General features: G+C 40.3%; 2 protein-coding genes across 4 annotated transcripts in view; one reads left to right on the forward strand and one right to left on the reverse strand.

Annotated features, from left to right (window-relative positions):
* Window positions 1–16,552, forward strand: part of LOC138759504 (somatostatin receptor type 2-like) — an 88,545-nt gene that overhangs the window by 29,446 nt on the left and 42,547 nt on the right. For 2 of the 3 annotated variants that reach the window (XM_069930034.1, XM_069930031.1), the window contains one exon: window positions 1,096–1,398. The exons of the other annotated variant lie outside the window; for it this stretch is intronic. The gene's annotated coding sequence lies outside the window, so the exon portion shown is untranslated. Of the gene's footprint in view, window positions 1–1,095; window positions 1,399–16,552 lie in introns of those variants that run through there. 3 annotated transcript variants of the gene reach the window in all.
* Window positions 11,628–16,552, reverse strand: part of LOC138759503 (transmembrane channel-like protein 7) — a 46,654-nt gene continuing 41,729 nt past the window's right edge. Inside the window, 3 exon segments of the mRNA XM_069930030.1 lie at window positions 11,628–12,697; window positions 12,699–12,733; window positions 15,486–15,564. Of these exon segments, the coding sequence (XP_069786131.1) occupies window positions 12,625–12,697; window positions 12,699–12,733; window positions 15,486–15,564 (187 nt within the window). The 3' untranslated portion in view covers window positions 11,628–12,624.

Here is a 16,552-nt window from a genome sequence, read left to right on the forward strand (position 1 = left end):
TCTGTAATCCCAATGACCAATGATGACAGAATTCAGGTGCTCACATTGGGAAAGAAATACAGGAGTGTCAGTCCCAGCATCAAGTGAGGAACAGCTTCTTCCTACGGGCAGTGAGCATGCTGAACAACCAAAGGAACTGCTCACACTAACCATCCGAAACTCTCATATTCATGAAACAATATTTATTTGCATAGATTAAATACTTTTCCTGCACGTGCATTGCTTGTTTATGTGAGTGCTATGTCTGGTTGTGTGTCTGAATGTTTTGCACCGAGGACCAGAGAAAGCTGCTTCATTGTGCAATCAGATGGCAATAAACTTGACTTGACAAATAAATAATTTTGTTTTACCAAGATAGAGACAGGACTCGTACTTATGAGAAGAGTATTAAATCTTCTCTAAAGATGCTGGTTGTAAAACAGAAATATACGGTAATATAACAGGAGGGTTATATGGTTTAATGAAAGTGGAGAGATGAACGTATAGTTCAGGGGTGGCCAAATATGCTTTACGTAAGAGCCACAAATGTTTGAGAGCTACAAGACATGAAAAAATATTATGTACACATTTTTACGCTTACATGTGATGAAAGTGATGTGGTTAAATGACTGTACTCCAGATATGTGAAGCAATTCTAAGTCTAGTGTCAGTCAGGATGACCATAAATCAGATTGCCATCGAAATTTACCCGGATTAGTCATGTTCTTTGGTGAAGGAAACTTGCTTTCCCTTCCCAGTCTAGTTTAGATGCAACTCCAAAACATAGCTATGTAGCCGACTGGTAACTGCTGTCTAAAGTACAACCTGATCAGTTGAGGGACCTTGAGAGATGGATAATAAACTCGATACATCCTCATTCTATGAAAGTAAAGTAGAAAAGAACAGACAAGTTTTTATCTTATAATTGTACCTCAGGAAGTGCAATAATAAGTAGACATCTCCAGAAGTCAGTAAAATGGCAAAGTGTTTATGTAGCCTGCTGCGTATGCAAATGTTATGCCTGATAGAAAAAGTGGCCAAAATGGGGGAAAAAAATGATAATTTCTCTTTCCTTTAATAAAACTGTTACATTATATTTTTTATTAATTAAATTAGGGATTTCAGCCAATCAAGCGCAAAGTATTGAAGGCTGGGAATCCCAGAGAGCTGGTGCAGAATAATTCTCACCGTTGTATACAGTGTATCCTGATATCCTCCACTGAAAATGAACACGTTACCTCATGGATTAACGCCAAGGCCAGGTGAACCCGACAATTACTTGAAGAACACTTCAGACTCTTTAAGGACCAAAAAATGTAAATTAATATTTAATATTAGCAAAATGTGAATATAACTGACACAAAGCATTAGGGGTTTAGCATTATCCAATAAATAGAGAGTGCCTGAATGAAACGGAAACTCTGTGATGATATCCATTTTGCACTTTGCAATTGCCTCAGTAGATGTACTACGGATGGCTTTGTATGGCTGCCCATTTAAAATATAGCAATCCATCTGAACATCATGAGACTTCTGGAAGAAATGGCCATCACGTCAGTACACAAAGCAACACAACACAACAGCAGAAGTATAGTAAAACCCCTGGTATCTGGAATTCAAGCCCAAATTCGTATATTTGTGGATGATACAAAACCTGTGAGTGTCGGGAAATGTAAAGAGGATAGTGATAGTTTGCATCAGGTAGAAACAGGCTAATGGAATGGGCCGACACATGGAAAATAGTATTTATGTAGAGAAACATTTTGGGAGGAAGATGAGAAAAGGCTATATATTTCTAAAAGAGATGCAGAAACGAAGGAAATAGGATGGGTGTTGCACTTTAGTAGATCAAACTTTGGCGGGATTGACATGGTGAATGGTAAGGCACCTGAGAGTTTTAGTGTACCGCTATGCCATTCCATGAATGTGGTGATGCAGGTAGAGAGGATGGTGCAGGTTGCATCTGGCAGGCTTGCTTTCATTGGTCAAGGCACTGAGTGCAGGAGCAAGGACATTATAGACCTCCCCAACCTCCTCCACATTCAGGCAACACACCAAACAATTGGTGTGTTTGCTGTAGTTTTGGTCACTTTGCTTAAGGAGAGATGATATCATTAAGCTGCAAGGGGTGAAGAAAAGATTCATGGGAGTATTACCAGGACTGGTAGGCTTGATTTAGAAGGAGAGGTTGGACAGTTGAGATTTTTCTCCATGGCGCATTGGAGGCTAACAGTGAACCGTAGAACGCGTCGAAAGACTGGAGGATATCACAAGTAGGTTGACCAGCCCAGAATGACCTGGTCTGGCTAGGAGCAATCCTTTAAGACCTGCCAGTAGGTGTGGCTACACTCTCAGCCAATCACAGTCATCCTACATTACCATCTGTACATATGTACATGTACTATCACATGGACCTTACAGGAGGTGCATAGATAAAGTAAATAATCGCAACCTCTTTCCCAAGACAAGGGAACCTAAAACTAGAGAGCAGAGATTTAAGGTGAGAGGGAAAATATTTAAAAGGGACTGGAAGGGCACCTTTTCATCATGGGGGTTAGGTATATGAAATAAGCTGCCAGAGGAAGCGATTGAAGCAGGGACAATTATAATACAGAAAATGTATTTAAACAGGAACATGGACGGGAATGGTTTGGAGGGATATAGGCCAAACAGGATCTATTTCCATGCTGTTAGAACTGGATGTCCATTTAAACACAAGTAATTGGAAAGACCAGGCAGATTGAGAAAATGATTAGTCATGTAAACACAATTCAGAGCTTTATAAGCACAGGCACAGAGTAAGAAAACAAAGGAAGTATTTGGAACCCTCCAAAAACACTGGTCCAGCTTTAAATAGATTATTGGGTTCAGTTGTGGTTACCACACTCAAGAGATGTTTGAGAGTCAGCTTCTTGCATCTATGACAGGTACTCCACAAGTTCACATTCTTTTGAAATTTAATTTTTGAAATTTAGACCTTCAGCACGCTAACAGGCCCTTCTGGCCCACGAGCCCATGCTTCCCAATTACCCTACAATCCCAGTACTTTTTGAAGGGTGGGAGGAACCCAGAGAAAACACACACAGAAACTGGGAGAACATACAAGCTCCTTACAGACAGTGCTGGACTTGAACCCGGGTTGCTGGCTGTGATGCACTGTGGTAGCAGCGAGCAAGCACAAGACTCAAAAGACTGTACAACAGGCTTTATTCCAGTAAAAGTCTGAACACCAGTTCATGCCTTGGTGTCTCCCTGTGTGACTGGCTCAGGAGGGGCCAGTTCAGGTCTATATTCAGGTTGGCTGATTGACAGCCAGCTAGGTGGAATCAGCCCTTTTGGTGGTCTTCCTGCAGGTACAGAGATCACCCCCTGCAGTAGGCTGGTGGTCATATCACCACATTGGCGCTGTATCAGCAATGCACTAACTTTATTTACCGAGATTTTATGCCTTTTGGAGATTTAAAGGAAGGCATTTCAAGCATCCTCTCTGGGAAACATTACCATTTTTAATTCTTGGGTCTTTTAGGATGATCTGAAAGTTGATTGTTTCAAAAACCCTGTAAATTTATATACAAAGTGCCAAGAGAAATATTTTTTCTGCTTTGCTTCTCAAATTTGTTGTTGAGGGAATATAGTCAAAATTTTAAGAAAAAAATCTAGCATATGGGAAGCAATTATGATTTAGACTTCGTGCAAAGAATATTATTCAAATCTGGTTTTAAATTCTAATTGGCTGAGAACTTAAGGGAAATTACAAGTTAGGAGCTGGATTAATGGGATTGATGTTCCAAAAAGCCTGTATGATCTCAATGGCTTCCATCTATTCTGCAATAATTCTACGAATTCAAGGATGATGAATATAATGAAAATGGATTATAGATCCGATTGGATAGATAGATGCAAAGAACGTGCGCTGATTTGATCACTTAAATCAATGGTTAGAAGCCGCAACATTTGCAAACTCATTTCAAATTCATCGTGTTCTATCTTTTTCTCGATAATCTTGTCTGGAAATTACCAGTGGTACTCCTCAAGTTGTGATAAAGATAGAACAAAATCCATTCCATGCTGATCATAGACTTCCCTCATCAGATAAACTCGATACCAGAATGTGCCAGAATGCAAAGAGATCATTTTTTTATATTTTGGAGGAATTCTAACTTTGAGGCCTTTTGGTTTATATCTGGAAATATAATTGATTTTAAAATTGCAAAACAAACCGACAGAAGATTTTAAATTCACAAGCTAGTGAAGAATAGTTGTCTTGGGAGTGTGTCTAGGCATGACATTTCCAATTTGTTTACTGTCAATTATCAGTAGGTTACAACTGGTGGAGCAGAGGAATAACAACAGTTGTTAACTCATTAATCACCAGGACTGGTCAACTGTGACTACAGCTCTCACCTCTTCAGTCAGTATCTCACTCCAGAAATTTCAATGCACTAGGCAACTATTTCCATGCCAAAGGGAACAAGAGACAAGTCTGACCAATCTCAGGGCAGCTTTGAGGGGAGTGAGACACAAAAGTCTGCAGATGCTGCGATTGTAGTAAAAAGACAGAAAAAAAAATTGCTGGAGGAACTCTGCAGGTCACACAGCGTCCATAGGAGGTAAAAAGATATCACCAATGTTTCGGGCCTGAGCTCTTCTTCAAGGTATGTGAAAGAAGCAGCCAGGCACATGAAATAAAAAGGCTGGGGGAGGAGAGCAGTGGAAGAAACACGGGCCAACAGGCAAAAGGGCATAATCGGACATGGACAGGAGGAGAGGAGAGGAAAAGTGAGAATTGACTTTTACACAAGTATATCCAGTAGTCACCATTGTAATTTGATGAAAATGGTAGATAGCGTTCCAATAGGAAGCAACATGATGATAATGATATAAACCTGTTTAGTGACATTGTGAGAGATGGGAAAATTGATCTAAAATTATGAACATGGAAGAAACTAAAGTTCATCAGTAAAATGGCTGTAACCAGTTCAAACAGGATAAGCTTGGGGCTTAGGATGCAGGAAAGCAGAGTCAGCAAGATTAACATAAGAATCTTCTAGTCTTTGTGACAAGACCATAGGACTAAGATAAGGAATGGTAAGGTACAATAGAATGTAGGAAGTTGAGGTAGTCTGGATCAGATAAGGGTCTCCTAGCCCTGGACAGAAGTACCAAGTCATACATTTCTAATTAGCTAACCATACACAGATTTATACATATGAAATTAGCCAACCCTAGATAGAATGAGTCAACTCTGCATATCAAGAGACTGTAGCCCCGAGAATCAGGAAGGTGTGAATAAGGACAATGACATGATGGGACACCCACAGGATACCCCCTGGTCCTCCAAGTGTACTGAAACTGCACGTAGGCAGGAAGGATTACCTATGCCAAACCCATCCAGGGGGCAGAAGAATGTAAGGGGGAGGGCACTCTGATACTGAAATTGACTGTATAAAAGTTGGGTGAGCCCCAGTATGTGTGTGTATTCCCAGGGTAAGGGGAAGCACCCAACTTTGCATTGTTGTAGTAATAAATGTTCTTTGTTCTCAATTTTTGTCTCGAGCAATTTCTTTAAAGGTACTTTAATTTCTAACAACATGAATTGATGGACAAATGTTGACCCAGGAGGCAAAATGCAACATTTATTTAAAATAAGGTCTTCTGTCCTTCCTTCTTAAGGGATTAGAAAAGGCAAAGTTGAGTGTCCCCCATTTTATCGAGGCATTTATTTCTACACCCTAATGCAAAAGGACTCTCAATATCATTAATTGAAATGACAGCAATTCCCTAAAAATAGCAGGTGACACACCTGGTTGCAAGTTTCTAACTGGAGAGCAGCGAGCCTCGGACTGGTACACCGGTTACCACCCTTGGTGTGTTGTCTTGGATCTATACACTGTAACCTTTGGCCTTGGGAACTGGTGTTCTTTTAATCCAAGACAAGGTGCAACTATTAAGAAACATCCTCTAATTCAGGGGTAGCCAAACTATGGCCCTGAGGCCAATTGTGGCCTATTGCCCATTTTTAAGTAGCTCAGGGAGAATTTTAAATATAAAATGGAATATGGCGTGTTAGAGCATGGTCTCTAACAATAAATTGCATTGTACATACAGCTCTCTTCCCATTTTCAACACTACATCAATGCCATTTTGAACTATTCAGCTACCATTGCACTTCTTAGTTTCAACACCAGATGTCACTGCTATTTTGAACATCTACTAGACCAGTGGTTCTCAACCTTTTTCTTTCCACTCACATAAGGAAAAGCAGCCACATTGATACAGGTAGACCCCAACTTACCTTTAGTCAAAACAGATTCTGACACTTGGAACTTTGAAATATCATGTCGAGCCTGAAGGTCTACCGGGACCAATGCCTGAAGAGGGCGCACAAAATCAGTGAACCGGTGCGGACTGGAAAGGCCAACATGGCCTGTTTCCGCTCCGTAAATGGTTACTTTAAGTAATCCTTATGTCAGCAGTGCTCTGTGATTAGTAAGGGATTGCTTAAGGTGGGATGTGAGTGGGAAGGGAAGGTTGAGAATCACTGCTCTAGACCCAATTGTTACTGAAATATTATGCTTAAGAAGAATGGTCATTGACCCATTTCCTTTAGAGTTTTGAAACCATGCACATAACGAGTCAATTAGGTCCGATTAAAACAGTGGCTTTCCACATACCTCCTTAAGCAATCCCTTAGTAATCACAGAGCACCTATGGCATAGAGAATACTTAAAGTGGTGTGTGAGTAGAAAGAAAAAGATTGAGAACCACTGCATTAGAAATATAAATGGTGCATATGTTAAGTAAGTTTTAAAAGCTCTTAACCAATTAATATGCCAAAAATTATTTCAGTTCTAACCAATACAGAATATTACAGTACAGAACAGGCCCTTCTCTGCACAATGTTGTGCTAACCTCTATGAACCTACTCCACAACAATTTAACACTTCCCTCCCACACACCCACAACCCTATATTTTTCTTACATTCCAGAGAGGTTCTTATTGTACCAGGCTCCACCACCATCCTGGACAGTGCATTCCAGGCACCCACTTACCAGTGTAAAAACTTTTCTCTGACATCACCCCTAAATTTTCCTCCACTCACTTGCTTTTAGCACTCTGGGATAAAGGTTCAGGCTGTCCACCCTCTCTGTGCCCCTCATAATCTCTGTTAAGTCTCCTCTCATCCTTTGTTGATCCAAGGAAAAAAACTCTAGCTCAAACAACCTTGTTTCATAAGACATTCTTAGCAACATCTTGGTAAATCACCTCTGCACCTCACTAAACCTTCTATGTTCTTCTCGTAATGAAGAGACCAGAAGTGCACCACATAAAGGAGACCACACCAAATGCAGAAGGTTAAGTTGGGAAAATGTGTGTATAAACTTCTGCCTCACCTGGAACATAGAACAATACAGCACAGTACAGGTCCTTCGGCCCTCAATATTGCCCAACCTATATATTCCTTCTTTAAAAAAAAGTACTAAAATCTCCCTAACCCATAATCCTCTATTTTTCATTCATCCATGTGTCTAAGAGTCTCTAAAATGTCCCCAATGCTTCAGCCTCCACCACCATCCCCGGAAAAGCATTCCAGGCACCTTCAATTCTCTGTATTTTTTTTTAATTACCCCCCCCCCCCTGATGTGTCCCCTAAACTTCCCTCCTTTGACTTTGTGCTCATGACCTCTGGCGTTTGCTCATCCTGCCCTGGGAAATGTGCTGGCTGTCCACCCTGTCTATGCCTTGTAGTCTCCTCTCATCATTCTACACTCCAAAGAGAAAAGTCCCAGCTCTGCCTCATAAGACTTGTTTCCCAATCCAGGCAACATCCTGGTAAATCTCCTCTGCACCCTCTCCATAGCTTCCACATCCTTCCTATAATGTGGTGACCAGAACTGAACACAAAGTGAAGGTCTGTTTCTGGCCCTGATGGAGATGAGGGAGGAGATATCATCACAAGTTAGAGTGGGAGGGGAAGGACACAGAGGGGAGTCTCAAAGAGACACATCCCTCCAAACAGCAAGTAGGGGAGAAGAGGGGAAGATGTGGCTGGAAGTGGGATCATCTTGAAATTGGTGGAAGTGTAGAGGATAATGTGCTGGTTGAGGAGAAAAGTGAGGACAGGATGGAGTGTCCTTGTTCTGCCTGGGAGAAGGTTGGGTGGTGATAAAAGTACAACAAATAGAGCAGATACAGGCTTTACCAATGACTATAATGGGGAACCCACACTTATTAAAGTACAAGGATATTGCAGATGTCCAGAAGTGGAAGGCCGCATCCTGGGAACAAATATGGTGGAGGCAGAGGAATTGTGAGCAAAGATTAGCATCCTTATAAGAGACAGTATTTGTCCGTGGATTGTTTGTCTCCTGAGATGGAGACAGAGAAGTCAATCAAGGGAACAGAGGTGTCAGATATATTTAAGGGCCGAGTTTGAAATTGGCATTGAAATTAATTGTCAAGAAGTTCTGAACAGATACAGGAGGCAGCGCCAATACAGTCATCAATGTCGTGGCGCAAGTGTGAGGGGTGTTAACCAAGTAAGATTGGAACAGGGATTTTGCCTTCCATCCTGAACAGACTTTGGTGACTTGGTGGTGTCATTCTTAGGGTCTGCTAAATCTTAGTGGCCTGCAGTAATATTCACTTCTTTCATATTTTAATGTCACCATTGGTAGTTGTTAAAACAACTTCTTTCATAGTATTGCCAACCAAATAACCAACAATCAGGATTCAATAGTCAATTTATAGTCATGTAATAAAAAGTGTAATATTACACAAAATTGCCTTTTGAAAAATAAATGGGGAAATGTTGGACAAGTGAAGATCACTTAACATTGGTGCAGTTTTGAAAATGCATCATATAGCTTAAATGGCCACATTTCTCCCTGCCCCTAAGCAGTACTCATTCATGAGTTTGCAACAAGAATGTGCAGCCACCTATTATGTACAGCTCACTCTTTTCATTGGTAATGCTTTAATCCAATTAATATATTTCTCTGGTAGGTTGAACTGCTGTAGTACTTGAAATAAATAATTCCATTCTACCCTGTCAACAGCTTTCTCTGCATCAAAAGCAACCGCCACTGTTGGACTCTTCTTTCCTTGTACTGCATGGATTAAGTTAATGAACTTAGAGATATTGTCCATTGTTTGTCTTTTCTTAATAAATCCAGTTTCATCAAGTTTTACTATTTTTGGTACACAGACAGCCAATCTGTTTGCTCATAGTTTTCTGATTCCACCTGCATTGAATTCGCCCATCGTTATTGAATGAAGATCGACCGGGACCAATGCCTGAAGAGGGCGCCCAAAATCAGTGAACCCGTGCGGACTCGAAAGGCCAACATGGCCTGTTTCCGCTCCGTAAATGGTTATATGGTTATATGCTCTACTGTAAGGCAGACAGATTCACCATCAACAGAAGTTGCCTGAAGCGCCTCTTAGAGTCAGAGAAAGAGAAGCAAAAGAGAGTTCCCTCCAGAGTCACCAAGTATCCATGGATTTTCCTCCAGTGCTTCGCAGCCATACAGAGTCCAATCTAAGCCATCAGCAACCCAAGCTCCGGTCCTGAACCTTCAACACGATTAGGACCCTGGTTCCGATGCCTGGTACTCCTTCAGCCAGTCTCCAGCAGTCCACCACCAGATGTGAGTCCCTTGACCGTAGCTTCCAGCAAGTCACCAACAGCCCACGGCCTGGGTGTTCCTCAGCCGCAGAACCCCTCACTGGCCCGCCACCTTGGTCACTGGCCTGTGGGTCATCTCTTCTGCTCCTCCTTCTCAGATGGGGGTGGTCACCCTCTTTTCTGGTGTCCTGCACCAGTCCTCTGCAATCCCTAGTGGCCTGCTGCCAATTGTTGCGTTGTCATCTTGTGGACAGACTCCATGATCGCAAGATTTTAAATAAAACCACCTTCGGCTCCTTTAACAGTCGGGCTGGGTGGTTGGACCCTGCAGGAGTGCTGTGTCTCCACTCTTCGCAGGTCTGCACCAGCGGCAGTGCTGCTGTTACAACAGCTCCAGCAAGCTGCCATTTTCCAAGAATTGCCATCTTTATTCCATGAAACTGATAAAAATACATAGGATTTTCAGGTTTGGATACTTTAACAAAAATGTCCTGAATTCTGAGTAAGTGATTCCATGTGTTTTCATCACATTTTCCACTGAAATTAGTCCCAATACAAAGTTTAAGCTATGGCACCTGCTTCCGGAGGGCCTGAGGGGGGAACACTCTCTCCACTGAACATTGATGGCTCTACTGTTGAGGTTGCCAGAAGTACCACATTCCTTGGTGGGCCCTTGTCAGAGAATCTCACCTGGTCCCATAGCCAAGAAAGCCCAGCAGCACCTCTACTTCCTGTGAAGGCTGAGGAAAGTTCATCTCCCACCCTCCATCCTCACTACATTCTACAGAGAATGCATTGAGAGCATTCTGAGCAACTGCATCACCGCCTGGTTTGGAAGCTGTACCGCCTCAAACTGCAAGACCATTGGGGTCTCTCTTCCTACCATGACAGACATCTACAAGACACAATGCATTCAGAAGGCAAATAGCATTGTGAAGGGCTTCACACACCCCTCCTGTCAACTTTTTTCCCCTTTTCCATCTGGAAGGAGGTATCGTAGCATTTGGGTCCACACGTCCAGATTGTGCAACAGTTTTTGTCCACAAGCTGTCAGGCTCCTCCATTCCGAAAACATATCATGGTTTTATTTTTCATGGTTTTTTATTATGACTTATTAGTTAATACCTATTTATGTAAATCTGTTTTGTGGTCCTGGAGAAACACTATCTCGTTTTTACAGTGCTATTACTGGTTATGGTATGAATGATAAATAAAGGAGATGACTTGATTTGATATGAGGTGAGGTTAAGGGGAATTTTTAATGGCATACTTAGCTTATTGAATTTACAGGTCATGGAAGGAATGTTTCTGTCAAACCTCAGCCAGACAGTTAAAAAGAGGCCATTCTCTCCATCTGATCTTTACAGGGAATATTTTACATTGAACTTGGTGGATTGTGCCACAATTTTGCCACTGGCCACAATTGTTATTTATAAGCATTGGTATCCAGGCCCTTTAGTCACTCTAAAGGAAAATAACCAAAACTGCAGATGCTGAAAATCTGAAATAAAACCAGAAAGTAGATTTTAGCAGACCAGGCAGCTTCTGTGGAAAGAAAGACAGAATCTACATTGATCGTCAGAGACCCTTCATCATTTAAGCTCTCCTACATTGCACGAGGGGACCTGCTCAGATCATGTCTTCCTACGGTCAAAGACATGACATATCATGTTTTATTGTTTCAGTCAGATCTTCTCCATCTTACCACTTAAAACATAATTTTCTTGTTAATGGATCTTTTGTCCTCTCCCGTTCTTTTGCACACTGTTTACTTTTGCCGTGTTTTCCATCATCGACGGTGACTTACCTGAAATATCCCCATTGTGCAGATACTGATTTAATGAGTGTTTCCTGAATTCTCTTTTTTTTTAAAAGAAAATTAGATCAGCTAATCATTTACTTCAATGCCTTTTGTGGGTGTGATGACAGAAACTGCAATTGAAAACTATTCCATTAACTGTATAGCAGTCAGCGAGAGTCTGTGGGTATTTCAGATTTTTTTATAATGGAACACCTTCTTATTAAAACAACAATTGCACATTTTTAATTTTTAAGGAACAAAGCAAAGTAATACAAATGTATTATTACAATTGCATTGTATTTTAAGAACTCGATCAATTTAAATATATTTCAACTAGAAAGAGAAACGTTGATAAGCATTTCAAACATAATGTTCTAAAGATGTATAAAAATTAAATATTTATTTTTCACAAGAAAAATCAAACTCTACTTTCTATAAATCGAAAGTAAAAGCAAATCTATACTGGAGTATCTGTTGAGAAAATGCTAAGCGGGACATGAGGGATTTTGTTTTTACGTAGAATGTGGCTGAGGTCTGGAACGTGCTTCCGGAGGTAGGAATAGGGGCAAATTCAATTATAGCATTCTAAAAAGAACTGGATAAGTATCAGAAAGAAAAGAACTTTGGTAGAGAGAGAGGATGCCCTGCTGCATTGCTCTTACATAGCTGGAAAAGATTAGATGGGCCAAATGGCCTTCTGTGCATTGACTATTCTGATTAACGTCTCTGACATGGCAATAGCTTCTCTCCCCAAAGATGAGGCATTCACATTATTGTAGGCTCATATTAATCTAGCTATGGTCTGTACTGAGAGCCCCAAGTGGTCATATTATCAGCTCAGACTGGATGCAAGGGTTTGAGCTGGAGCATCAACCATTCCTTTACTTGTGCTTGTACAGGAGTGCTTGATGCACTGAAGTTTTCCACCAGTTTACTCTTTGATCACAATGCCATGTCTCTACCTACTTAGTCAGTGCCTTAATAGATCTTGGACAGATAGCCAAGAATAACAAAGGGAAGATATCATGCAAAACAATTAAAAGAATACGCAGGGCTGCCTTTTTCAAGCAAACGTAGAATCAGTGTGTCACTCAGACGTCAGTGAATCTTTATGTAAAATAAGCCAGATCTCTGCAATTTTGTCCATATTATTGATTTTGCTCGTAATAAGCTTAAACTAATTCAGTCCTTGAAAGAGTTCCATAGTGGCAAGGTTCAATTCGAGATGTTGATATCTTGGGTGCTGTTAGAAGAATTGTCTTGAAAAGAAACATTTCTTTCATGCTGATAGTTTTTTCACCAAATATTGTTTATCCTTTCCAGCCTAGTGAAACAAATAGTTCAGAATTAAAGAATGTTTGAATCAAAACAAAACTGACAAAGTTGTGACAGCTACAAGAAGCAAATACTGTTTCAAAACATAAGCAAAACTAAGAAAACCTGAATAGATTTGCACAAGTGAAGCGAGAAAGTTTGCAGATGCTGTGATCGTAGTTAATACACAAAAGTGCTGGAGAAACTCAGCAGGTCCTGCAGCGTCCATAGGAGGCAATGATGTACCTTGACGAAGGGCTCGTGCCCAAAATGTCGGTGACACATCTTTGCCTCCAATTGGACCCTGCGATACCTGCTGAGTTTCTCCAGCACTTGTGTGTTAACGAGATTGGCACAAAATAATTAAAACAATTTATCTTACTCTCCTTCTGAGTGAATTAATTTTAGTAATGTCAAATATAAGTCATTTAACTTATCAAGCTGCTGCAGCAGCTTCACCAGGGGTATCAGGGGAACATTCAAGAGCATTTATGACACACCATTTTCCCCAACATGGTGGCCTTCATCAGTTTCCAATTTCTCATAAATCTTAGGGAAAAAAAGTAGCATAACGTTCAAGTTAACATTTTTAAAGTTCCATTTTCCTGACACACCATCTATAGCTTGCAAACAGAATACTGACAAGTTTTAAACAAACTTTTAACCATATGACCATATAACCATTTACGGAGCGGAAACAGGCCATGTGGGCCTTTCGAGTCCGCACCGGTTCACTGATTTTGTGCGCCCTCTTCAGGCCTTGGTGATTTTAAGTGTAGTGTATCTTTGAGAATTTTAACATCTATCCATAGGTTCTCTGTACTTTGGATGTGAAATCTCATATTAAAATATTCAAAACATTGGCTGTGTGGGAGAAGCCAGTGAGTGGCCGTGGACAATAGCTTCTCAGACTGGAGGCCTGTGACTAGTGGTGTGTTCACAAAGCTTGATGCTAAATTCTATGAATCAAGTTATTGATCTTGCAGCAATTTTTTAGACTCGATTTACTTTGTGTATCATGAGCTAATTACTTCTTCTGTACACTTCATTTTTATTGGCAACTTGTATCTTTTTCTGAGAAGTGTTAGCCTTTTGTGAACCAAATGATATGATCTAATAAATCTAGAACACTTCCCTCAGTGCATCAGCTTGCAGTTGACCCCATGTTTCATGATAATATGGTTGGAGTGGTCTGCTATTGTGATAGTACAGATCTATCACCAATGTATATAGTTACAGTATCTAGACTGTGCTGACAGCGATTGGCTGAGAGCTTAGCCACGCCTACTGTCTGGGCCTTAAAGGGTTGTGTTCCTATCCAGGTTGGATCATTCCGGACTGGTCGGCCACCTGTGAAGAGCTCCTGTCTTTTGCTAATAAAAGCCTTGGTTTGGATCAACAAGTCTTTGATTCTTTCGAAGAGCTCTACAGCTATCATTTAAAAATACAGTAAAACCCCTTGTATTTGGAATTCAAGTATGTGGCAGCCTCAAATGGCAAAAATGGAGGAAAATAAATATTAAAATAAATAAGAATAATATAATTGGTGAAAAATATTGCAAAAGTAAATGTTCTCTGAAGTAGCGCATAAACGTTTGTTGAAGATGGGAGCAAATATTCAGCCTTGGTCGGGCTTTGCTCATAGCAGCTGTTTGAATAAATTGTGTGAAACACCAATGGCGTCGCCCAGGAAGAAGAGCCAGTTGATGCCGCTCGCTGTTGGGTTGATTCTCTTAAAGTGTCTCCTTATCCATGCTTCGTAAGACTCACCCAGGTCAGAGGCTTTATCTGTAAACTTGGGGAGCGGGATTAATCATCTATAATGTTATTGTTTGTCTTTCTGGCAACTCAGTGGAGGGGAAAGAACCTGCAAATGCAGCGACGCTTTAAGGTTTTTACATTCATACAAGTGAAGTTGTTCAGTGTAAGTACAGTAGAGTATTTTTGTATTTTGTCTTTTCAACTGTTTATTCTTAATGCAGGTGTATTAGTTAGGTATTGTAAGAGTGAGTCTCAAGCTACCGGAAAACAGCATCTACCAATCCCCATAGGTGCCACATATCAGGGGTTTTACTGTAATACTATTTTCTGTTTTTTTCCTCTTCTGCCTAAATATCACAGTCCTTCTGGTAAAGAATTAGCCAGGCAAATTATTGCCAGTGCTGTGCACAAGTTCCTATCTTAATGACAATCCCTTGTTTGTGTTTATAGCTCGCAACATGTGAAAAATATCTTGAGACGCACAAGCATATTTTCCAACTGCATCCAATCTAACAGGTTAAAAATATTTGAAATAATTTAAAATAAATAAACTTTTAAGGTATAATTTGGTACCGTGAAATAAAACTTCAATCTACCTCTGCTTTAAAAATATCCAAAGATATTTGCTTCCACTGCCCTTTGAGATTCAAGAATTTACAATCGACTACAAGAAAATCATCTTCCTCCTCTCTTCTTAAACAGGTAACTGATTTTTAAACAATGTCCCCAAGTTCTAAATTCTCCATCAAGGGGAAACATCCTCTTCTCATCCACCTTGTCAAGATCTCTTTGGATTTTATGCAATGATAATCAAGGGCCCTCTCATTTTGCTGAACTCCAGTGAACACAAGCTTGGTTGTCCAACTTTTCTTTATAAAATAACATGCCCATTCCAGGAATTACAATATCAAACCAATTCATTGACATCCTTTCTTATTTGCTGTACTTAGCCCTCCACTAAAGTGGAGGGTCCACTTACCAGTTGACGAGGGTCCACTTACCAATACTAAATGCCATTTCAGCTGCGTAATGGTCCTTCTGTTCGCTCGAACCAAAGAAACAAAAGTTGTCAACACTATGCTGTTACCAAGGAAGAAATGGAGAAATGTGATTACATTGTTTGAGATAATAAATGTATGATCATTCACATAGAGCAACCAAGAAAATTATGAATTTTAAATAAAATGATACATGAGAAAATGTTTTGAAAGCTTGCATTTCAATATATTATTCAAACAACAAATATTAAAGAGAGCATTTGAGAGCACACAATCATTTTCTTTTATGTTACTGGAAAACATGGGGAGTATATGAAGTAACGAGTGATATTTTCACTAAGTTTCCATTTGACCATTTCACTGAAAAAATATTAAAGAGGGATTCACAATGTTATGAATAAAAATTGTAGGCGACATTATCCTATAAATTATTTTAATTTCAACTGTCTTCATTTTATAAAGGTTGCACACGATTGCAAACGATAACTGTCTACCCATAGTGATAGAATAATTAGGATAAAAGATGAATGAAATGGAGGTTGATCATGAGTCACTTCGCGACTTATCAAGATCAACAGGACCTCAAAAATTGGCTTGCTAAAGTTGCAAATTGCTTTGCTTGTTCAGCTTTAGAGAAATGGCCAGGCAGATTGAAAGGATGAAGTAGCTTCTGCTTTGTATGACTACCTTGTGGTGATACAACCACTACTCTGGTTGCACTCCTGTCGGTCTACTGCAGGGGGCTACCACTGTACCTGGGAGGCTGGCCCCACCTGCCGGCTGTCAATCACTGGCCAGTATAAAGACTCGAGCCGACCCCTTTGGGAGGAGTCAGAGACACGGAGCTAGGAATGTACTGAGACCTGGTATGTACAAGTTTAATTAAAGCCTGTTGTACAGTCTGTGGACTTTGTGTCAGAATTATTCGCACAGCAGAGTTCACAACTTTATTGGTTGTTATTTACATTTTCATTTGAATTTAAATTTTAACCATAATTATTAACTCACGATTTAACCTGAAATATTATTTGGTGTGACAGTTTTCTTAATTTTGAGAGGAATCAGGATAA

This window comes from Narcine bancroftii, chromosome 3 (assembly GCF_036971445.1).
Source record: "Narcine bancroftii isolate sNarBan1 chromosome 3, sNarBan1.hap1, whole genome shotgun sequence".
NCBI lineage: Eukaryota > Metazoa > Chordata > Chondrichthyes > Torpediniformes > Narcinidae > Narcine > Narcine bancroftii.